At 36.7% G+C, this 23,493-nt stretch overlaps 4 protein-coding genes and 1 long non-coding RNA gene across 6 annotated transcripts; 4 read left to right on the top strand and 1 right to left on the bottom strand.

Moving 5' to 3' along the window:
- The first annotated feature begins 755 nt into the window (after positions 1–755).
- On the top strand, positions 756–4,154 carry LOC144563538 (SGNH hydrolase-type esterase superfamily protein). 2 transcript variants are annotated; one of them, XM_078313033.1, is made up of 7 exons: positions 756–915; positions 1,014–1,091; positions 1,271–1,414; positions 1,841–1,917; positions 2,281–2,445; positions 2,588–2,748; positions 3,966–4,154. In XM_078313033.1, exons 1-7 carry the CDS (start codon positions 805–807, stop codon positions 4,025–4,027), a joined length of 798 nt encoding a protein of 265 aa, XP_078169159.1. In that variant the 5' UTR covers positions 756–804; the 3' UTR covers positions 4,028–4,154. The 2 variants fall into 2 exon arrangements, with proteins under 2 accessions (XP_078169159.1, XP_078169158.1); XM_078313032.1 differs by lacking the exon at positions 3,966–4,154 and adding an exon at positions 3,204–3,302.
- A 999-nt stretch (positions 4,155–5,153) lies between these two features.
- LOC144563649 (transcription factor MYB118-like) lies at positions 5,154–6,875 on the top strand. Its single transcript, XM_078313130.1, has 3 exons — positions 5,154–5,599; positions 5,910–6,036; positions 6,249–6,875. Exons 1-3 carry the CDS (start codon positions 5,154–5,156, stop codon positions 6,873–6,875), a joined length of 1,200 nt encoding a protein of 399 aa, XP_078169256.1.
- A 741-nt stretch (positions 6,876–7,616) lies between these two features.
- Positions 7,617–8,711, top strand: LOC144563367 (uncharacterized). The gene is made up of 2 exons (XR_013514335.1): positions 7,617–7,878; positions 8,182–8,711. It is a non-coding gene; the product is annotated as an uncharacterized LOC144563367 (long non-coding RNA).
- Positions 8,712–9,617: 906 nt separating this feature from the next.
- On the bottom strand, positions 9,618–11,008 carry LOC144563474 (F-box/kelch-repeat protein At1g23390-like). Its single transcript, XM_078312949.1, has one exon. The coding sequence runs from the start codon at positions 10,861–10,863 to the stop codon at positions 9,715–9,717; it is 1,149 nt and encodes a 382-aa protein (XP_078169075.1). The 5' UTR covers positions 10,864–11,008; the 3' UTR covers positions 9,618–9,714.
- A 4,598-nt stretch (positions 11,009–15,606) lies between these two features.
- On the top strand, positions 15,607–22,214 carry LOC144563085 (F-box/kelch-repeat protein At1g23390-like). Its single transcript, XM_078312468.1, has 2 exons — positions 15,607–15,634; positions 20,974–22,214. Exons 1-2 carry the CDS (start codon positions 15,623–15,625, stop codon positions 22,183–22,185), a joined length of 1,224 nt encoding a protein of 407 aa, XP_078168594.1. The 5' UTR covers positions 15,607–15,622; the 3' UTR covers positions 22,186–22,214.
- The last annotated feature ends 1,279 nt before the right edge of the window (positions 22,215–23,493 follow it).

The following is a 23,493-nucleotide window of genomic DNA, read 5'->3' as shown; positions in this document are numbered from 1 at the left end:
ATTCATTTTTTTTAAAAGTGTAAAATTTAGTCTTCAAATATATTCATATGTTTAATAGTTCGGATCAACTATTTGAACTTTTAAATATACAGATATAAATTCATAATTCGATAATTCGAGTTGATCTATAATACTATCGGTCTCACTCCTGTGTTCCCAAATCACATTACATAACAAAACATGAAAATTAAAATTATGATATTTAAATAATCAGCCTTTGATCTAATGACAAAGGTACATGATCTCTATGTAAGAGGTCATGAATTCGAAACTCGAATAGGAGAAATCATTTGTTGTAATAACAAATGTATTAAATAATTGAATGATTTGAGCTCCAACTTTTATTCAAAAAAAAATTATGGTATTTAATTTGTTGATGGTTTATGCTCCAAATAAATTCATATTTCTTATTTTAGTTCAGTTGTGGATTATTTATGAATTTGGAAATCGAAAACATTAATTTAACACGAATAAGGTCCAAAGTCAAATATAAATATATATACCCTCTGAATTGGGAGTGCGTATCGTCTGAGATATCTCAACTTTTGCGTGACCGACGTGTCCGGTGCCTATTCGGGGGTGATGTAGGGGTCAGTATTATGTGTGCTTTGAGATTCGTGCAAAACCCATTTAAACGGATGGGATTTTCCATAAAGTCACGCAAAGTTTGATATATCTCAGAGGATACGAATTCCTGAATTGGGCGATTGATTGCCAAGTCTAAACGACCTGATCTGACCTGACCTGACCTGAGAGAATCAGAGAAAGGAGCGAAAGGAGAGAAAGGAGAGAAAGGAGAGAGAGATGGCGGTACCGGTACGGCCTCAGATGGTGCTGTTCGGCGATTCGATCACGGAGCAATCCTTCCGCCCCGGCGGTTGGGGCGCCGCTCTCGCCGACTCTTACTCCCGCAAGGTCCCTCCCTTGCCTTCTCAAATCAGATCTCTCTCTCTCTCTCTCTCTCTCTTTCTTTCTCTCTCACCAATGCTAATGCCATATTGCCATATTGCCAGGCTGACATTGTTGTCAGAGGTTATGGCGGATACAACACGCGCTGGGCTTTGTTCCTGCTCCATCAAATCTTTCCTCTGGTAACCCCTTCTTCACTTTCTCATTCTATTCTATTTTCTTAGATCAAATTTCACCAGAATTGTGTATTCCTGCTTCTAATTCAGTACCAACAGGTATTACCCAAAGTTGTCATCCTTGCATTGCGTGGCTTATTACATTACATTCTCATCAGATCTTCACATCTTTATCTACCATGCAGACCGGGTCCACATCCCCCCCAGTGGCCGTCACCATATTTTTCGGTGCAAATGATGCGGTGCTCTTGGGAAGACAAAGTGAAAAGCAACACGTGCCTCTCAATGAGTACAAGGATAACCTCAGGAAAATGATCTCTCATTTAAAGGTATCAATATCTTACATGTACCACTACTAATACAACTTCTTTGTTTTCTATTGTTTTCTATGTTGGATTTTAATTCAAAGGCCACTTGCGTTGTTATGATTACAAAATCTCAAGTTCTCAACCATCCGATTGAAGTTAGATGGCTGACATTGGAATAAAATTGGATGGTTTAGATCAGGTTGAATTTGTTCATATGGCCCAGATTCAACAATCACAGCACATAGGGACTATAATTGTTGGCGTCTTCTTGGGTTCTGCAACTTAAAAATTGTATTTTTCTCTTATTGTTTTCAACTAATCTTGTATTTTCTGTTATTTATTGTTTATGCCTGGATTTCATACTCGTCCTGACATGACCTGCTCGTTTATGAACTTGAGAAGAAATAACTTACGGAAACTATTTCCTTCATCTGCTTTTGTTGGTAGGAGATGTCACCCAAAATGGTGGTTGTTTTGATAGCACCTCCTCCCGTAGATGAAGATGGCAGAGAGCAATACGCCAAGTTTGTCTTCTTTCTCTTTAATACTTAAATGTATTTTTTTTTTTGTCTTGGGTTTTGCAGTAGGATACCCTTATCATTAACTTCTGAAGATCTCTTTTTGCTCTTTCCAAGCCTTGTATGACACACCAAATCACAAGAAGATCAGGGAAACTCTACTGTTTTGGGTTCTTATCATCATAATTTTCACTAATGATATATTGAGGTTTGGTACAATAAACGAATCACCCTAGAGAACGAATTTTGTATTGCAATTTTCTGTTCTGGTAATAGTTTTAATCAGGGATAATCTTTTTTTACGAAACTGTTCATATTAGGGAAGCCTTAATTATGAGCAGGGAAGTAGTAAAAGTTGGTTTTTAACAGATCTCTTTATGGAGAGAAGGCGAGGAAGCTTCCGGAGAGGACAAATGAGGTGACTGGTACATATGCAAGGAAATGTGTTGAGTTAGCTGAAGAGATGCAGATACTGTGCATTGACACGTGGTCTGTTATGCAACAAACAGAAGGATGGCAAAAAAGTTTCTTAAGGTCTTTTCTCCTTCCCATACATACCTGACTAAATTAACTAGTACGACAGATGCATTGATACTACTCCAATCAGGTTATTGCATCCCACTATACCAGTATACATCATTACCTGTACATTGTGATTCGAGACTCTAAATTGCAGGGACGGACTGCACTTGACAGAAGAAGGGAATGGAGTTGTACACAGTGAAGTGGTACGAGCTCTGAATGGGGCCGGTTTAGCTGCAGAAGAAATGCAACTCGACTTTCCGCATCATTCTGCCATTGACGGAGTACATCCTGAGATAGCTTTTCAATCACAAGGTAGTCACACTCTTTCTTTTTACTTGTGCAAATTTCACCCAATTTTGTAATGTATCCGCAACAGGCACCCAACATTTCTAATATGCACAACTGATACCCAAAATAATTTTGTACCTGTGTGAATTTCTTCTACTGTTTTTCAGGCATTTTATGCCCTGTTATGATATCCAGTGTTCTGTTCTCTGTGTACATGGATAGGGATGTAAATCGGTGACATGCCGTGTCGTGACCAAATTCGGAAGGATGGTTACGGCACGTGAATGGTCCCACAACACGTTAGTCATGCTGTGATCACACGTGACGTGTCCTAACGTAACCAGTCTAGTTGGCCAATTTTTATCACTTTTAACTATTTTTTTCATAATGCAAGTTAGTTTATTCAAGATTTACTATTCAATCAAGATCCATCAGTCCTAATCACCCGTGACTGATGTATCATGCCGTGCCGTGACTAGATCTTTCGCATGATGTGACGTGTTGTGCTGTGCCAATTTTCCGAAAGATCGTCATGTCCCGTGAATAGTCACGACACGTGATCGGCACACGTGTCATGAAGTGCCGTTCCATTCCAGTCACGGTGTGACTTTTTTAACATCCCTATACGTAGAGCATAATGTTCGTAAATATCATGGATTTTGCATAGTTCGTGCAATTTTGAAGCAGATGAAAATTTGGTAGATGTGGGATTTTCGCTAGTTTATAGAGAGGTATGAGTAATATGCAATGTTTTGTGAAGGCGTCTCTAATATTATCTAATATTATAGCTGTTGATATTATTTGTGAGAGTTTTTGACAAAGTGACGGGAGAATTTTCTACAAGTGTTTTTAAAGTTTGATCCTTTTTTGAAAAAAACAATATAGAAATCAGCACTTGGGTTCATATCGTACATCATATTTTTTTGGATATATGTTTACTTGAGTACCTATCCACAACATATATGCTAGTGCACTTACAGGACCAATTTTTTTTTTATGAGACTGTTGTGTACACAGTTGTGTGTGTGTACGATTTTACTTATTTGGGTTTTTTGTTAGCATGCCTATTAATGTTTCACATATATAAATAGGAATGAAAGAATGCATTAATTACTATAATAGACTAATTCCTCTGCATGGGCATGTTTTAGGGAGAGTTAAAACTTAAATTGTACTAGTTTTAATGTGTCTCTCTAACAATTAGTTACTTTTAACATGTGTTTTTAATGCTTTTGTTTCAGGTTGTTCTAGTTCAAGATATATTTATGGTTTCTGTCCTGAGACTGCTTCGGATCACGTTTGATGCTCCTTTTGGAAGCAATTTGTTTTTATTTTCAGCTTCATTTGTGTATGATTTTTTGTAACATAAGCAACTTCTTTTAATTAAAGAAAATATATCATTAATAAGAAAATTATTTATAGTTTTGTGAGTGGAGGTTCATAATAGGATTTTTTATTTGAAATGTACCATGGTTATGAGATTTTTTTTTCTTTATGAAAACCTTTTTATGTGCATTTATGAAAACCTTTTCCTTGGTCTATATATCTATATCTCTATCTATATATAAACGCGCGCGCACACGCAATTATTTAAGGATATATAATAAGTCTTAAAAAAAAATACGCTCCTTCAAAGAAAAACATTTTTCTATGCATAATATTATCAATCAAATACAGAAATACTTGAACAACTTGCTTTTTAAAATAGTTCATATAAATGACTCTTTGGCATAAACAATATTTAAAAAGTCAAGTTAATGTCTGAAGAGTAGGCAACACATTCCATAGAAAACTTCAAATTAACAGTATAATAAAAGAGAAAGGTAATGGAATTAATTGATCAGCAAAAAACGGCTAATATTTGCTTATAATCAATAACTTCTAAAATCAATTCAGAGGATTTATGAGAGAATTCAAAATTTAATTAAGTTGGGCTCCTAATATATCTTTAAATTATGCTATTAACTTACGACATGAGTTAAGGAACCTAGATTTCCTGCGGCCTTAATTTTTCGTTTTACAGATTGCATGTTAGACTATTACACAATGTTCACAATAATAATAGAGTTATGATTATAATTCAACCCCAGCAACTTTATACTAAAATTTGCTTGGGTTATATATAAGAATTTCAGCTACCTTTTTCTTAATATTAGTCTTGTTAACTATTAAATAATTAAGTACACTTGCATAACAAATATATTATATGGATTCCATACAGACAAGCACTACAAACAATCTGGAAACAGATTAAAGATTGTGTTTAATGCGTGTTAAGGGGCCTCTTGGCCTCCTTTGTACCCTGTAATCTCTCTCTTTCTATCTCTAATAAGCCCTTTCTTTCTATAACAACCCTATCCTGTCACCTTATACTCCTACAATTAATCAGCTCCAAGCACATCAGAACCCTAAACACCAACCCATCTCCAATGGATTTGGATTTTAGCCATTTGAAACCTTGCATGATTAATAACACACAATTTGATTATTTGCATGATAATATTCACCAAGTAAACGAAGGCTCGACTAATGGTGTCATATCGGATGATTGTTTGTACGGCATAACCCCATTAGAGACTTGTTATCAGATTTCAGGTTGTTCTTTCTACCAAGAGGGGGCTTTTTACAACAATGCCCCTATGATGATGCTACAAAAGATAGAAGATGAAGCTTATAACATGGCTATGGTGCCAAGTATCATGCCTAATATTTCCTTCTCTTCTGCTTCTTCTTCGACCGTGATGGAGGATCGGTTTTGGGGGTTCAGAGAAATTGGAGAGAACAAAATGGTTGCCAAGACGGTGCATCGGAATCTCAGTAAGAACAAGAAGAAAACTAACATGGTGAAAGGTCAATGGACACTTGAAGAAGATAGGTATTACATTTATTATTATTTTTAATTATTAATTCCTCTCATTTTATTCTGCTTCCTTGTTTGTACTCGTAATTTTGGTAGTTGATCAATTAGTCCAATTTCTCTACTTCACGGGCAAAAAGGTTTCATTATCACCATTAAAGAAATGAGTTAGTTATGAGATAATTTTTTTGCTAAGTTGGTTGTTTAATATTTCCTCTGTTGTTTTCACTAGCTAGGTTATATATATTGAAACATGTTAATTATTATGAGGCAGCGGTGCTAATTGATGTACATCGGTCTCCATTCTTTTGTTTTGTGTTTGTTGTAGACGATTGATAAAATTAGTCGAGAAGCATGGTATAAGGAAATGGTCTCACATTGCTCAAATGCTTCCTGGAAGAATAGGCAAACAGTGTAGGGAAAGATGGCACAACCATCTTAGACCTAATATTAAGGTACAATTTTTTTTCTCCCCCTTTATGACCTCTCCTTGCAAAAAAATTATGAAATTATGATAAAGGAAATACAAAACTAACACTGCTTCCATTACTTAAGACGCACTAAATTCTGCTTCCTTTACATAAGGAAATTGAACTATTAATTCTCTCAATCAAGAATCAAGTTTCCAGAGGCCTGAACTAATTAGCAAGGGTATTTTAAAATGCAGAAAGACAGCTGGACAGAAGAGGAAGATAAGGTACTGATTGAGGCGCACAAGGAGGTCGGCAACAAATGGGCAGAGATCGCCAAGCGGCTTCCTGGAAGAACTGAGAACTCGCTTAAGAACCATTGGAACACAACCAAACGCCGCCAATTTGCCCGTCGTCGCACCCGCACCATCAAAAACTCTCGAGGTGCAACCAACAACACAATTCTCCAAGACTACATCAGGAGCCTCAGCATGTCGCCTCCAACACCGGCAATTCCTATTTCTATAATGCCTCCGGGAAATGGTGATATCTTGAAATCAGCCAAAGTTGAGAAGGTGGAGGTGGAGATAGGGGACAATCTGCTAATTCCATTCTGTGATTCGTTTGCCGATATGTATAGCTTGTTGTTTGATGGAAATGGAAATGATGAGTTGATGCCTGAGAAATGCAGCAGCAGCAGTTTTGATATAACTGGAAATATTGTGTTTGATAAGATAGACGAGGTTATGATGGAAATGGCGTGGAATGCTGATGAGTTCGGGATTCCGAATGACAATGAGGTCGTCGTCAAAAAGGAAATGGATCTCATGGAGATGATTTCTCAAAGCAGCGGCACCAGCAATTCATGTCTCGGTTATTCGTAAGAATGATCGTTGCACGGAATAACTGGCCGGATTGACATCAGCAAAAAAGGAAAAAGAGAAGGAATATAAAATAAAAATAAAAGCCTAGCTACTGATCATATGGTGAGATTTATATTATTATAATCACACGTCCTTGGTTTTTAAATTTTTAAGAGAAATTAATGTATCTTTTTTTTTTATCGTTTTTGAGTAAATTGGTTAAAATAAATATTGTATTATCTTTTTAAATTGATGATTATGATTTATGCTTAATTGAAGCAACAGACATGAGCCTGCCCAGCAATGGAATCAATTAAAGCCCATATGGCAGTTTGGGCTTGGGCCAGGTCCTAAATTATAACGGGTTCGGGTTGAATTTATCCGTAGTACATGGAGGCTCAACGGCCTCTCCACGGGTCGAGTCATTTTCATGATCTGTCAAGAAAATTACAAAACGAAATTAAAATCACAGTACAGGGCGAATGAAAGTCAAAAAAGAAAGGAAAAATTAGTTTTATGCCACTCCAAAACATTGAAATTATGGAATTGTCACTTCAAAACTTCAAATTAGTGTTTTGCCACTCCAAAATCAATCAATTTATAAAATTACCCTGTTTATACAGCTGATATACTTATTTAATTAAAATTATATTGAAAAGTGTTGTATAAAAAACGTATTTTTGTATTTTCAATTTTACCCTTCTTTCAATTAAACTGAGAAATTGGTTCTCAGTCCCTCTATCGTCTCCCTCTTCCATTCCGTAGCACCCTTCAATCTTTCTCTCGTTGAGCACCCCTCTATTGTCTCGCTGAGCAGTACAACGAAGGTGCAAACCCTAGCCCCGAGCACCCCTCTCCCTCTTCGCTTACCTCTCCCAACTCGCGAGGGAGAAGGTAAGATTCGTGCTTCACCTCTCCCAGGCCGCTCCTCCTTCTCTTAAGCCGCATCACCTAACGGTTTGTGCTCACCTCCTGGTCGCTCCCCCTCTCTTGGCCGGTGCCTTCAAGCAGCTAACAAATTTCGGTATCAATTCAATTTCAAAATTTTTAATGGTCTAATCTTACCCAACATGCTTGATTAAACAAAAGCACCTCAATTTGGAAATTGGAAAAAGGTAAAGCAAGGGACGAGATACCCACTCTTTATTTGTGTTATATTTCTGGATTATGTGTTGATTTATTTCATGTGATTTAATTGTTTGTGGTAATATAGGAATAGTTTTGTAATATTGCTGATCATCTACTTCTAATTTAAGGTCATTTGGATTTTGCAGATGCTAATTACAAGTTGATGATTTTTTTGTTTCCTTTTGATGTGTTATTTCAGATTGCGGTGTTGTTGACACTTGTACCACTCTTTCCGTTCAATATGCCAAGTTATTTACTCTCTGTTGCTCCTTTTAGTATTGGAGAATATATGCTAGCTACTTGGCTTGGAATGATGGTATGCTAGCTACTCTCTGTTACTCCTATTGTTGATTGGTACCAGAATGGTACCATCAAGTACCAGAATGGACACTGCAATAGCTGCAGGTTACATCGAGAAGTTCGTCGTGGCAGCCAGTGCGAGATGAGATCATCCCACTTTAGTACTGGTAAAAGATATTGCCCCTGCTGACCCAAGCAAGGCTCAGCTGCTTCGGAACTTCACTGACTTGGGTTGCCAATGTGCATTTATTTTTGTTGTAACATAATAGGATGGAGTTTATGATGATGTATGCTTATAATGAGAATAACTCTTGTAATTATTGTGTAATTGAGTGCATTTCTTATTTTAGAGCAAGTAATTGAGTGCAATTTTTTTTTTAATAATGTAAAGAGAACAGCTCTTATAATTGAATGCATTTTCTCTTATAATGAAGTATGCTTATATTTTCTCTTATAATGAAGTATGCATTTTCTCTTATAATTTAACTTCCTGTGAATGGATGCATCTAGGTATTCTGGTATATTTTTGTGTTAAGCTCCAACTAGTGCTAAAGAAATTCAAATGGCTATGACTCAATTGTATTAATATCATATAATATGTAATTGCTTTTCTACTATTTTGTTGGCCTAATTTTGTACTTGTATTTGCTTGAGATGGAACAACCTTCAAAGACCTTTCTGGTACTGTATATTTGTTTTATTGCGATTAATAAGCTGCACTTTTAATATCCTTTTATGAATAAAAAAAAAGGTACTGTATTTGTTTTACAATTTAGCTCCAACTAGTGGAATTTCGTGTAATATAACTGCATGTCTATCCCTGCTTTTTGGAAAAACCTGCTGCATGTTTCACACAACTTCTCTCTTAATGTTTGCCTACACAAGAATTGAGTAAAAGCTAGCATTCCAGATTAATGGTACGGGTTCACTTTTATAAAAAATGATGCAACTGAAGAGCAATACCGATTGAAAACACTGCTGGTGGCGGAGAGGGCCGGCATGAGGTTCGGCGGAGGAGAGGTGAGGCCTGGCGGAGGAGGAGACGGAATTAGTTTTAGGGTTCCCGTGATTTGGCGGAGGAGTGGGCGTGATATGAATTCGATTACTGGGAGCAAATAGAAATATCAGAGATGAATTGAGGGGTATTTTAGTCAGTATATAAATTTATTGTATTTTTCAAAATATTTTTAATTCAATATGTATATTAGTTGTATAGATATGGTAATTTAATAAATTTCTAAGTTTTGGGGTGGCAAAAAACTAATTTCAAGTTTTGGGGTGGCAATTCCATAATTTCAATGTTTTGAAGTGGCATAAAACTAATTTTCCCAAAAAAAAACACCATTATTAATACAAATTCTAAATTCTAAATTCTAAACTCTAACCACACCGACTAATTAATATCATTAAATTAATCCCCACTAATCAATGTCTACAAAAAGAAGCCGTGCAGCTCATCCAAACCGATCGCGCTGCACCCAAACTCCATCCTACCAATCCCACACTCCTCCACTCTCTCTGGCAGCGGGACCCATTCCCACCTCCTCACTCTACTCCCCTTTTCCATTTCGTCACCAAACTCGTAGAACACGGCACCATTTCGCATCTCCGACGGATTGTACACGTATCCGCCTCGCTCTGTTCCGCACACCTCAACCGAGCAGCTCTGCCACGTGTCATCATCTCCCTCTTTGCTCGGAAACAGCCGTTCAACCATCTCCCTTGGCATCTCCATCTCCTCCAATTTGCTATCCGGCCCCTGCAACGTCTCCGGATTAACCTCCCACAACCTCACCATCATCGTAGACTGACAGTCTGGCCCCACTCCCACCACTAACAACCTCTCGTTGTGCCCAATTGCAACAGCCCAAGATTGCACGGTCGGGTCGGATATTGGCTGACAGGTGGGTCCCCATCTCTTGCTCTTGGGATCAAACATGCCGATCAAGCCTGTCGCCTTCTCAATCAGATAAAGCCTCTCATCAGAAGCCGCAGCCGAAAGCCACGTGGCAGAAGTCGATCCGTCGAATCCTTCTGGTATCGGCTCGGCCGACTCCCACAGGCTGGCATGCTTGTCGTAAACCTCAACAGCACCAAGCTCTTCCCCTTCGTCCCGCAGCATCGGACAGCCGCCGCCAGCCACGACGATCCACCGGCCGACCTCAGCCACGACAGCATCCTGCCTCCACAACTTGGGTGCCTTCACCTCCTTCCTCCATGCAGTACCAAACGGGTCCTCCGAAACAAGCATGACAGAAGCGGATAGTGTGTGCAATCGATCCCCGGAGGATCCACAAAGGAACGTCACCCTGCCGTTAGGTTTTGTATGATCCAAAGAAGGGGAATTTTGCGGGAGGGATACCCAGGAGCTGGAGAAAGGGTCGAAGGCATGGATGGAGGAGATGGAGGAGCTGGGGTGGCGGAGGTGACGAAGAAGAAGCCAGGGTGATTGTCGGGGGTGGCAACGGAGGGAGGATCGGACGGCACGGTGCCATTCATGGGAGACACGTGAGGCTGGGATGAGGTCAATTGTTGGCACCCGATTCATTACCGACTCCAAGGCATCTATGTTCAGGTCCATGATCGATTATGTGGAATGGTTCTCTGCTTCCAGCTAGCGTTCTTGTCTCTGTGGAATTGTACCTCAAGGCTCAAGCTCAAGGTTTTGTATTATTTATTAATTGTATGAGATTGGACGGAAAGCTATAGCCAATAATTTATTTGCCTAGGCGATGATAATGATATGGATGCGCTCTCTCTCTCTCTCTCTCTCTCTCTATATATATATGCAGCTAGCTCACTGTCAATGTGTGTTCTGTTCATTAGTGCTTAATAAATAGCTGAAGCAATATTTGTAGGCCGCGTGATGAACCTTCAAAAAAAAAAAGAACAGACACAAGTACGGACATAACAGGTTCAACGCACAGTCCTTCAACTAATATAGTAATACGGACCCAACTAATATATAGAGTACGGACACAACTAATATATAGAGTATATATATATATATATATATATATAGAGGTTGGCTAACATCAAAGTGGTAGTTCCTGAGCTTTGGTGCTACCAATTCGTTTTTCAATTTTTAAATTTCAAAATGTCGATTCGAATCGTTCAAGTTGTTCTCCATATTAAATTGTGCTTGGAGACCAAATTTTACATTTTTCTGAATTTTTTTACTATTTATTATGCCACTTTGAATACAGCTGATCTAACGGTGGCTTCTGATTTTACTGTTTTGTTAAGCCATCGTTAGATCAACGATTTTCAAAGTGGCTTAATAAATAGTAAAAAAAAACAGAAAAATATAAAATTTGGTCTCCAAACACAATTTAATATGGAGAACAACTTGAACGGTTCGAATCGACGTTTTGAACTTTGAAAATTGAAAAATGAATTGGTAGCACCAAAGCTCAGGAACTACCACTTTGATCTTAGCCAACCTCTATATATATAGAGTAAAGTTATCCTACTTCATGAATTAAACTGCCTGTTTTAATTCACGTTTCTGGCCCTCCGATTTGCTTCAAAAATAGTGCTAATCAGATCTAAAAACAGCGGAACTGGACATCTCCATTTGATCTTCCTTTGTATATCCAACCTAATTAATTTGAACCGGAGATCTCCAATTAAACCCCTGACCTCCTCCCGTTGTTTCTCCTTCTCTCTCACGCGAATAGCACAAAAGCAGCACCTAGGGTTTAGTCGCGATCAGCGCCTCTCAGACGATCAGGCGCTTCTCTCTCTCAGTCGCCTTCCTCTCTTCCTCTCTTCCTCACGCCGACGGACTTAGCCCCAACTCCAGCGGCAGCGGCGCTCTCACCTCTCTCTCTCTCTCAGTCTCGCTCAGTCGCTCTCAGTCAACTCTCAGTCTCTTTCTCTCGGCTGAGGAAGTGTCTTCTGCTGATGCTGCCAAGCTCCCCGCGGTTGATGAACTAGGAACTGAATATTTGTACTAATTGTTGACATTAGTTAGTTATTGAACATTATTAGTTTGTCAAGAGAGAGAGACATAAAAGACCACTGTAAGTGTGCTGAAGTCACAAAATATTCAAATAAAACCTATTTTCTTTGAGAGCACCGCTGATCCAATGTTCGCTGAGGAAGAGAAGGAGAGGGGTCGCGTGACAGCCTCTTTTCTTTTTCGCTGAGGAGAGAAGGAGAGCGGTCGCGTGAGAGCCTCTTTTCTTTTTCACTAAGGAGAGAATGAGAGGGTCGAGTGACCAGTCGGGGCCTCTTTTCTTTTTCGCTGAGGAAGAGAGGAAGAGAGGGTCGGGGATCGCCTCTCTCTCGCGTCTGGGGTTTAGGGTTTCGCCAGAAGAAAGAGAAGGAGAGGAGTTGGGTCGCGTTAATGGGAGATGTCCATTTCCAAAAATTAGAAACAGAAATGTAAAGGGGTCCAACTGGAGATGTTTAGTTCCGCATTTTTAACATCTCATCATCTCTGATTTACTCTATTTTTGAAGCAGATCGGAGGGTTAGAAACGTGAATTAAAACATGCAGTTTAATTCATGAAGTAGGATAGCTTTACTATATATATATATATATATATATATATATATATAGAGAGAGAGAGAGAGGGGGGCTAATTTGCTACCAGAAGCACTTCGACCGAGGTGCTTCCGGGGCTATATTAGCATATGTGATGTTCAAACAACAAATGCAAACCGTTAGATGTTTAATCTATATTAAAATCTACTTGAAGACCAAATTTTACATTTTTTTGAATTTTTTTACTATTTATTAAGATGGTTTGAAAATCGCTGTTTTTATTAAAATTCTGCACCATAAAAAAATAGCAACATTCAAACCATCTTAATAAATAGTAAAAAAATTCCAAAAAATATAAAATTTGGTCTCCAAGTAGATTTTAATATAGATTAAACATCTAACGGTTTGGATTTGTTGTTTGAACATCACATATGCTAATATAGCCCCGGAAGCACCTCGGTCGAAGTGCTTCCGGTAGCAAATTAGCCACTCTCTCTCTCTCTCTCTCTCTATATATATATATATATATATATATATATATATAGAGTTAGGCTGGAGTGCTATGGATAGCATAGTGGCCTCTATGCTACGGCTCAATATTCGAGTTTTCAAAATCCAAACGGTCGATCCGAACCGTTCATCTTATTCTCCATATTAATATCTGCTTGGAGACCAAATTTTATAATTTTCTGAATTTTTTTACTATTTATTAAGCCACTTTGAAAATCGCTAATCCAACGGTTTTACTGTTTTGTGCAGCCACCGTTGGATCAATAATTTTGTAAAATACTTAATAAATAGTAAAAAAATTCAGAAAAATGTAAAATTTGGTCTCCAAGCAAATATTAATATGGAGAATAAGATGAACGGTTCGGATCGACCGTTTGGATTTTGAAAACTCGAATATTGAGCCGTAGCATAGAGGCCACTATGCTATCCATAGCACCCCAGCCTAACTCATATATATATATATATATATATATATATATATATTTATTTATTATGAAGTCAAGCTGTCACACCCATATATTTACCATCCGGAGTATGATTATATAAGCATCTTCACATCTTTCCTTGGCCCGTCAACCTACGTCGCCAACATAAATGAAAACAAAATAACAAAACGGAGTCAGCTACAAAGCTTAGTAATCGGTTATTTAATGACACGCTTCTTTATAATTGGCTTAATTTAACAACCATTCAAAAAAGCCGGATTAATCCACACAAATTCACATCAAATTATGGACGCATATTTAACCGGCGATAGCACGTTGGTCTAGGTTATCCGTAAAACAAGTCACATCATATTTTCAACCATCGAACCCGACTGTGACTAGCATTCTCCGCATATCGGACCCGACCACAACTAGCAGCCCCCGTGTATCAGACAAATCAAATTCTAACCTCAAACCCACTATCCCATTAAATATGTCATCATAATCCAATATTCAATACTAATATTCAAATCAATCATACAAAATGAAAACACAGATTATAAAGAAGTCTGATTACCTTTAGCGAGATATTTCAGAAACTGAAGTAATTAGACTGTAATCAATTGTACATAATCAACTGCGACGTAGGACTCAAATTCAAATTGGACATACAATGAAGTTCATAAGATAAACTTAAAGTTGCTAACAGATTAGAAGCTGAAGTCGAGGCTGTTGGAACTCTTCGTTTAGTTTTGAAGAGTGGCTTTATTCTTGATTTGTATGATGTAGTTTATATTCCTAGTGTGATTAGGAATTTAATTTCTGTTTCTAGACTTGATGCGTGTGGTTTTATGTTTCAGTTTGGAAATAATGAGTTGAAACTATATCATAACTCTAAGTTTGTTGGTTCTGGATTATTATGTGATAATCTATATAAATTATGTTTGGATTCTTCTTTTTGTGAATCTCTGTTATCTATGAATATTACTAGTGTTAATCATAAACGTGGAGTCAAGAGAAATCGTGATGTTGGGAATTCTTCCAAATTATGGCATCGCAGATTGGGTCATATTTCAAGAGATAGAATGCAACGTCTCATTAGAAATGAAATTCTCCCTGCATTAGATTTTTCTGATTTTGACAACTGCATAGAATGTGTAAAGAGAAAATTTATCAAAGGAAATAAGAAAGGAGCCACTCGAAGTGGGGGACTATTAGAAATTATTCATATTGATATATGTGGTCCTTTTCCTACTCCGGGTATTAACGGGCATAAATCGTTTATTACTTTCATTGACGATTATTCTCGCTATGGTTATGTGTATCTGATTAATGAAAAATCTGAAGCACTAGATAAATTTAAAATTTTAAGGCTGAAGTTGAAAATCAACATAACCTTAAAATTAAGGTAGTGTGATCAGATAGAGGCGGTGAATATTATGGTAGACACACCGACCTTGGTCAAAGTCCAGGCCCATTCGCTTTATTTCTTCAAGAAAATAGTATCGTTCATCAGTACTCTATGCCGGGAGATCCTCGACAGAATGGAGTTGCTGAAAGACGTAATTGTACATTAATGGATATGGTACAAAGTATGATATGCAATACCACATTGCCGGAATTTTTGTGGACAGAAGCTTTAAAAACAGCCACACATATTCTAAATCGGGTTCCTAGTAAATCTATTCCAAAAACACCTTATGAACTGTGGACTGGCAGAAATTCACAATTAGGATACTTACGTGTGTGGGGCTGTCCTGCTGAAGCAAAAGTCTATAATCCGCAACTAAAGAAACTTGATTCCAGAACCATTAGTTGTTATTTTATTAGTTATCCAGAGAGATCCAAAGATTTCAGATTTTATTGCCCGTCACATACCACTAGAATAGTTGAGACTAGACATACTGTATTTTATGAAAATGGCAACGTTAATGGGAGTAATGTAACTAGAACAGTAAACCTCGAAGAAAATCGGACTTATGTTCCAGTTTCGATAATTCGAGAGGTTACAAATTCTACACCTCTTGTTCAAGAGGCTAATGAAGAAACTCATGTTCATGATGTTCCTAATGTTGATGAAACTCCTATGCTGCCACAAGAACCCTTACGTAGATCACAAAGAGAGAGAAGATCTGCCATACCTGATTATTATATCGTATACCTTACTGAGGAGGGTTGTGATATAGGTAATGGAGATGATCCTATCTCATTCAAGCAAGCTATTATGAGTGATAAATCATTTGAATGGTTAGAAGCCATGAATGATGAGATGAAATCTATGGAAATTAATGAAGTTTGGGATCTTGTTGAGTTACCTGTCGGGGTTAAACCTGTAGGCTGTAAATGGGTCTATAAAACTAAAACTGACTCCAAAGGTAACATTAAAAGATTTAAAGCCAGACTAGTCGCTAAAAGATTTACACAACAAGGTGTACATTTTGATAATACATTTTCTCCTGTCTGAAAGAAAGATTCATTAAGAATTGTTTTAGCCCTCGTAGCTCATTATGATTTAGAACTACATCAAATGGACGTGAAAACTGCATTTCTCAATGGTACCTTGCATGAAGAAATTTTTATGAAACAACCCGAAGGGTTTGTTGTAGAAGGTAAGGAGCATATGGCATGTAGGTTAAAACGTTCAATATATGGATTAAAACAAGCTTCACGACAGTGGTATATCAAGTTTGATGAGGTCATAACCGAATTTGGATTTAAAGAAAATACAATAGATCAATGCATATATCTTAAGATTAGTGGGAGTAAATTTATCTTTCTCGTTTTGTACGTGGATGATATTTTATTGGCAAGTAGTGATTTAGACATGTTGTACGAGGCAAAACGTTTTCTATCAACTAAGTTTGAAATGAAGGATCTTGGTGAAGCCTCTTATGTTATAGGAATTGAAATTTACCGAGATCGGTCTCGTGGGATCTTAGGTTTATCCCAAAAAGCATATATTGAGAAAGTGCTTAAAAGATATAACATGCACAATTGCTCTCCTAGTGTTGCTCCTATTGTCAAGGGTGACAAATTCAGCAAGTTTCAATGTTCTAAAAATGAAATAGAACGTGCTCAAATGAAGCAAATTCCTTATGCTTCGGTAGTAGGGAGTCTTATGTATGCTCAAGTTTGTACACGTCCTGATATTGCATTTGCAGTTGGTATGCTTGGCCGATATCAAACTGATCCAGGAATGGACCATTGGAAAGCTGCCAAGAAAGTTTTACGCTATTTGCAAGGGACAAAAGATTATATGCTTACTTACACGAGGTCAAATAATCTTGAAGTTATTGGTTATTCTGATTCAGATTTTTCTGGATGTGTCGACAGTAAGAAATCCACATCAGGTTACATATTTATGCTTGCAGGGGGACCAATTTTATGGAAGAGTGCTAAGCAGTCTTTAAGGACATCTTCCACTATGCAAGCAGAATTTGTGGCGTGTTATCATGCTACTAGTCAAGCAGTTTGGTTAAATAATTTTATACCAAGACTTCGAGTAATTGACAGTATTGCGAGGCCACTCACCTTATTTTGTGTTAACGAGGCTGATGTTTTCTTCTCTAAGAATAACAAATCAAGTGGTGCATCCAAGTGGATTGACATCAAATATCTTGTCAAAGATAGTACTATTATGATACAACATATCAATACAAGAGCTATGTTAGCTGATTCACTAACAAAAGCGCTTCCACCCACTCTTTATAAAGAGCATGTTGCCGGCATGTGTTTAGTTAATGTATTATGATTTGGTGTTGTAACCTATATATATATTATGTTATGTACTAAGTCTTTAATTATGTATTGACTTTGAATTTATAAATTTGCTTGTTATGATGCGCATAATTTTATTTAATCTAAGCAAATTACTTATGAGGACCGAATGAAAAATATTAACCATTGTTGGAAAGAGTACCAATGCTATAAATAATGGGGATCAAATAACGCAATTTGTTATTATGATTACATTAGTTTGGTTTGGTATTTCTAACTAAACAGGTTTACGATTAATGAAAATTATATTGGCCAATTTTGAATGTGTGCTTTATTATATTATAACATTACGGCCAAGTGGGAGAATGTTAGTTTTATTTTATTATGTGGCCTATGTTATTATTGTGCACCAATTTCATATAAAGAAATTAATGAAAAGGCATCTGAATTTTTGATGGAAAAATTCAAATTACTATTATTAATAAATGTACTGGTTCCAAAAGTTGACTCAGAATAAATAAAAGACCCCTTCTCTATTTAGACGGATGTCATATTCTAAAAACGTTTTTTTGCCATTTAATTTCTGAAAAATAAGATTGATTGATTAATTAATTAATTAATTAATCTATTGAATAATTAAAAGAGGCGCCTGATGAGAAGAGGCGCATATATCCAACAGGTGCATATGGTCTATATTATCCTAAATTAATACGGATATATATATATCCTTGATGATTAATTGAAGAATAATTTTTTTATAAATCTGTACCTTTGATAAGGATACGGCTCTTTCTCTAGTCTCTCTCTACAGAAAAACATAATAATAAGAGATAGATTAGAGTGGTTAAGAAGAGGAGTTTCGATTCAGAACTGATATTATTCTGAAAAACTTTACATCCATTTTGAAAGAGAAGTAAAGAAAACGCAAAAGGGTCTCCATCATTAGATCTGAGGAAAACCGTTGAAGATCAATACTAACGCTTCCGCCTAAAAATGTCTTCAATTCAGAATTGTAAGATTTAAATTTCTTTGCTATTTTATTTTGAATTTACAGATTCTGGATTGCGTGTTTTTAATTGCAAAATACTTCATGACGTTAATTATGTCTATCACCTCTGCTAGCTCGTGAATTAACCATTCATGAATTCCATCTACGGATTAAGACAATAAAAAATTATTGAGATTTCATTTAATCATATATTTTTGTTAACGCCCCAAAAAAAGACAAAATCCATCGTTATTTATTAAAAAATGTAGTTTAAAAAGTCGTGGATAAAACTGTCCAGCTAGCAGTGAAGAAAACTCGTATTCTTTTTGCTGGGACTAAGGGTGGTAAAAATAAAATTTTAGTTCGTTATGAAATAAATCAAACTAGTTCGGTTCAAATCTTATTCAAATAAAACTCAAACTGGATATAATTCGTTTGAAATTGATTCGCAAACTATTTAGGTTTGAATCTCAAATAATACAACTAATGGATTCAACCATTAATCTTTGGAACCAAACTTATATCACAGCTCAAAATTGTTAATATAATGGTAACTTATAATAGAAAAATGTTTCAGCAACGTAACAAATTAACAATAGAATAAGTTCCATTTGACTAGGTCCATACCGTGATTTTAATCAATCTAACAGCGTAAAAGGTAATGAAATCTTGAATTGGCCCATAATTTATTAGTGTGAATTCGTGAAAGGTAAAAAAAAAAATCTTGTGAATTTTGCTCCGCGAGAAAAAAATTAATGCATAAACTACCGGTATAACTAGAAATGTCAAAAAAATTTGTAGTTTGTAATTTGATTGACTTCGATTCGAAAAATGTATAGCTTATAATTAATTTGATTTAAAATTAGTTCATTTCGAAACAAATCAAATTCAGTTGAATTCAAATTTTATTCAAACTAAAACTCGAACTATAATAAATTGGATTCGGTTTGTTTCGTTGCCACCCTAGCTGGGACCACCCATGTCGAAGTCGAAGAGCTCAACGCGTTGCATTAAGACACTATCTCTCTACTTGTGGGCCTTTTTTAGTTTTATTATTATTTTGAGGCTAATCACGTGGGCCGTACTTATTGGGTGTAATTTATTTGAGTTATTGTAAGGACCGCTCTTCTCGAAGGAAACTCAATATTTGTTTGATCAGTGTTCTAAATAGTGCGCTATAGCAGCGTTATAGTGTTTTTGAACTCTAAACGCTAAGCTATAGCATTAACACACGTTATTTGAGCTACGGACGCTATAGCGTGTAGTGCAAATAGCGCACGCTATGCAACATGAGGTTTTTTTTTTTTCAATTTATATGGGCTTTAAAATAAATAAATAGTGAAGATATTGTTTAATTTTGATGAATATTACATTATATCAAATTTAGGTCCGCTATAATAAATTTTTCATTTTGCACTTGATTTTTTTTTAACTGATGATAAATCAAATAAATAATTACTAAATTATGAAAATTTTAGGAACTAACAAGAATTTCTTCAAGGATCATCTATTTATTTTACTAGAAGTATGATTTTTTTTTTCTTTTCAATTTCTAGGTTATTTTGAAATTTAAATAGAAAAAAGATAAATTATGTTATGATGTTGAAGATATTTTGAATAGAAAAAAAATCGATAATTTATGATATTAATATTACTATAGATATTTTGAGTCGCAATTTAGACTTTGTATTGGTTCAATATGAATATTATAATTTTTTTAATCAATTTGGTATTATTTATTGTTCTATGAGACTAAATAATGTTGATATTTAGTACAAATATATAATATAATTTTTATAAAAATAAAAAAACGCTATGCGGCATAGCTTTCGCTATAACGACGCTATTTGCTATAGCTATTTTTGGAGGCTCCTCGCTATGACGCGATAAACGCTATTTAGAACCTTGATTTTGACAGAAGGTTTCAGATAATTTTTTGTAATATTTAGATGTCATTTAACTTGGGACTTAAATTTACTTGGGTTATTTTAACTCGGCTATTTTATTCTTTGTTTCACAATTTAAAAATGAAATATATTGCTTTTCAATTTAGTGCTGAATGAAATATGAACTTTTTAACTGGCAAGTGGTATTGACTTATCATTTTTGCTTTTTTATTTTGTAGGTGAGATTACGATATATAAGGTAGTTTACTGTAGATATCTAAATCTCACCTAAAAACAGTTTAGGAGTCGCACGGACGCTAGCTATTTGTTACACGTTCCTATAGAAAACAGTTTAGGAGTTAGGACTGAGGAGTCCGAATCTGGGACCATAACCAATTAGCCACCGCCACAGTTAATCTACTCTGGAATTCTCTCCAATTGAAAGAATCAATGGAGAGACGAGGTAGGACTTGTCCGATATAAAATAACCGATCCAGATTTTCTGATTCTCACCACAAGTTCCAGTAAGGAGCGACGAGTGAGGAGGTAAGCTACTGTTCCTTACCAGCTGGGAGCTAGCTCAACTGCTCAATATATATAGAGATATAGCTCCCTTGGCCTTGCCAGTTGCCAATTCCATACAATTAAATTAATTAATACAAAAAGAATGGGACTAGATTTCGTTTCCATGGAAACAGCGGCGCTGGAAGCAGAAGCAGAGAATCATCTCCTCCACCCCTACTTGGACCTCTATGGAGATGTCTTGGAGGCGGTCATGACTCGGGTGCCAACAATCGACCTCATCTCGGCTTCACGCATCTCCCGAGAGTGGTGCTGTGCTGTCCGATCCTCCCTCCGTCGCCAACCCCGCCGCTCCCCCTGGCTTCTCCTTCGCCACCTCTGCCACCCCAGCTCTCCCATTTTCTCCCTTCACGCCTTCGATCCTTTCTCCAGCTCCTGGCTATCCCTCCCGCAAAATTCACCTTCTTCCGATAAAAAATCCCAAGGGACAATGCTGTTCCTTTGTGGTTCCACCGGAGATCGATTGCACAGTCTCTCACTTTCTTCAATGCTTGTTTCGGAGGACCCATTTGGCACCGCATGGAGGAAGGAGATGAAGGCACCCAAGGTATGGAGGAAGGATGCCGTTGTGGCAGAAGTTGGCCGGTGGATTGTCGTGGCAGGTGGTGGCTGTCCGATGGTGCTGGAAGAGGGGGAAGAAGTCGGGGCTGTCGAGGTTTATGACAAGCATACCGGCGTGTGGGAGTCGGCCGAGCCGATGCCGGAAGAATTCGATGGATCAACTTCTGCCACGTGGCTTTCAGTTGCGGCTTCTGATGACAGGCTTTACGTGATGGAGAGGGAGACCGGCTTAGTCGGATTGTTTGATCCCAGGACCAAGAGATGGGGACCCACCTGTAAGCCGAGAACCGACCCGAATGTGCAGTCTTGGGCTATTGCAATTGGGCATGACGAGAGGCTGTTAGTAGTGGGAGTGAGCCCGGCGTGTGAGTCGACGACCAAGATGAGGTTTTGGGAGGTTAATCAAGAGACTTTGCAGGGGTCGGTTAGCAAATTGGATGAGGAGATGCCGAGGGAGATGGTGGAACGGCTGTTCCCAAGCGTAGAGGGAGAATATGCTACATGGCAGAGCTGCTTGGTTGAGGTGTGCGGAACACAGCGAGGCGGGTACGTGTACAATCCGTCGGAGATACGAAACGGCGCCGTACTCTACGAGTTTGCGGAGGAAAAGGGAAGAATAGCGAGGAGGTGGGAGTGGGTCCCGTTGCCAGAGAGAGTGGGTGAAATTGGGATGGGTAGAATCGAGTTTGGGTGTAGCGCGATCAGTTTCGATGAGCTGGCTTCTGTTTGGAAAAAACGTTGATAGTTTGAAACTTCTGATTTGTCATTTTTTTCAGAGAGGGTTCAAATGCCTCCATGTTTTTGTGCCTCCATCATGCCTCCATCTCTCTCTATTATTTTCAAAGTTCAAACAGTCGATCCGAACCGCTCAATCTAACCTCCATACTAAAATATGTTTGGAGACCAAATTTTATATTTTTAGGAATTTTTTTACTATTTTTTTAGATAGGTACAAAAATACTGTTTTTAGATGGTTCAGATTTACTAATTTTGTACCTATCTAAAAAAATAGTAAAAAAATTCCTAAAAATATAAAATTTGGTCTCCAAACATATTTTAGTATGGAGGTTAGGTTGAGCGGTTCGGATCGACTGTTTGAACTTTGAAAATAATGGAGAGAGATGGAGGCATGATGGAGGCACAAAAACATGGAGGCATTTGAACCCTCCTCTTTTTTTTTTTTTTTATTGAGGACAAGTCGGTGGGCAGATTTGTGAAGTATGCATGGGGTTGAATCGTTGATACCAGTGTTGTAAAAAACGGTCTTAACGGCCGATTAATCAACCGTTTAATCAGAAACGGCGGTCAAATCATCACGAATATACTAAACGGAGTATTTTTTATAGATTTTTCTGATTAATCGGCCATTTTACCGTTTAATCGACCGTTTATTCCCGTTTATTCTCGTTTTTTTCAATTTTTTTTCAGAATTTTTTTTTTCACATTAAATTTTTTATTTTATGTGATAGTGTATGAAATAAGTCTTATAAATCATGTATTGTAGTTTTATTTGTACTTGGAAATACATTCAATATTTTTTTATATATATTTTTTCTTCTTACTTACTTTAAAATTGATTAATTCTTCTTCTATTTATTTATTATATTTTTTTCTTACTAATTACCAATGTAATTTTTTTCAATTAGTACGACATATTCATTTATGAAATTAAGTTGTTATTATAAACTAAATTTAATGATTTTATGTTAGAATGTTAGAATGTTTCATTTCTTTCACATAATATGTTATTAGTATTTGAAAAAAGTTTAACTTTTGAATTTATTTTTTTATTAAATAAATGTGTTATTGACACATGTAAAGTACTTGTACTTTAAAAAAAATAAGTGTAGTGTCATGTTATAATAATGAAATTAAGTTAAATTAAATTTATTTGATAAGTTTAATGAGTTCAATAGATTATTTTTAATAAATTATGATATATATACATAAATTTAATAAAAACGTTAAATTGTCCGCCTACCGATTAATCACTTGGCGGTACCCCGTTCGTCTGACGACCACATACCGTTATTTACAACACTGGTTGATA

The sequence above is a fragment of the Carex rostrata genome, chromosome 12 (genome assembly GCF_964058835.1).
Source record: "Carex rostrata chromosome 12, lpCarRost1.2, whole genome shotgun sequence".
Lineage (NCBI taxonomy): Eukaryota > Viridiplantae > Streptophyta > Magnoliopsida > Poales > Cyperaceae > Carex > Carex rostrata.
This window is presented reverse-complemented; position numbering and strand designations above follow the sequence as displayed.

Bases quoted from the DNA above. Each gene is read 5' to 3' on its own strand.
- LOC144563538 (XM_078313032.1), top strand. From the start codon at position 805: ATGGCGGTACCGGTACGGCCTCAGATGGTGCTGTTCGGCGATTCGATC. The intron at 916-1,013 runs GTCCCTCCCTTG...CCATATTGCCAG, and splicing joins CCGACTCTTACTCCCGCAAG to GCTGACATTGTTGTCAGAGG. The intron at 1,918-2,280 runs GTTTGTCTTCTT...GGTTTTTAACAG, and splicing joins GGCAGAGAGCAATACGCCAA to ATCTCTTTATGGAGAGAAGG.
- LOC144563649 (XM_078313130.1), top strand. From the start codon at position 5,154: ATGGATTTGGATTTTAGCCATTTGAAACCTTGCATGATTAATAACACA. The intron at 5,600-5,909 runs GTATTACATTTA...TGTTTGTTGTAG, and splicing joins TGGACACTTGAAGAAGATAG to ACGATTGATAAAATTAGTCG. The intron at 6,037-6,248 runs GTACAATTTTTT...TTTAAAATGCAG, and splicing joins ATCTTAGACCTAATATTAAG to AAAGACAGCTGGACAGAAGA.
- LOC144563474 (XM_078312949.1), bottom strand. From the start codon at position 10,863: ATGGACCTGAACATAGATGCCTTGGAGTCGGTAATGAATCGGGTGCCA.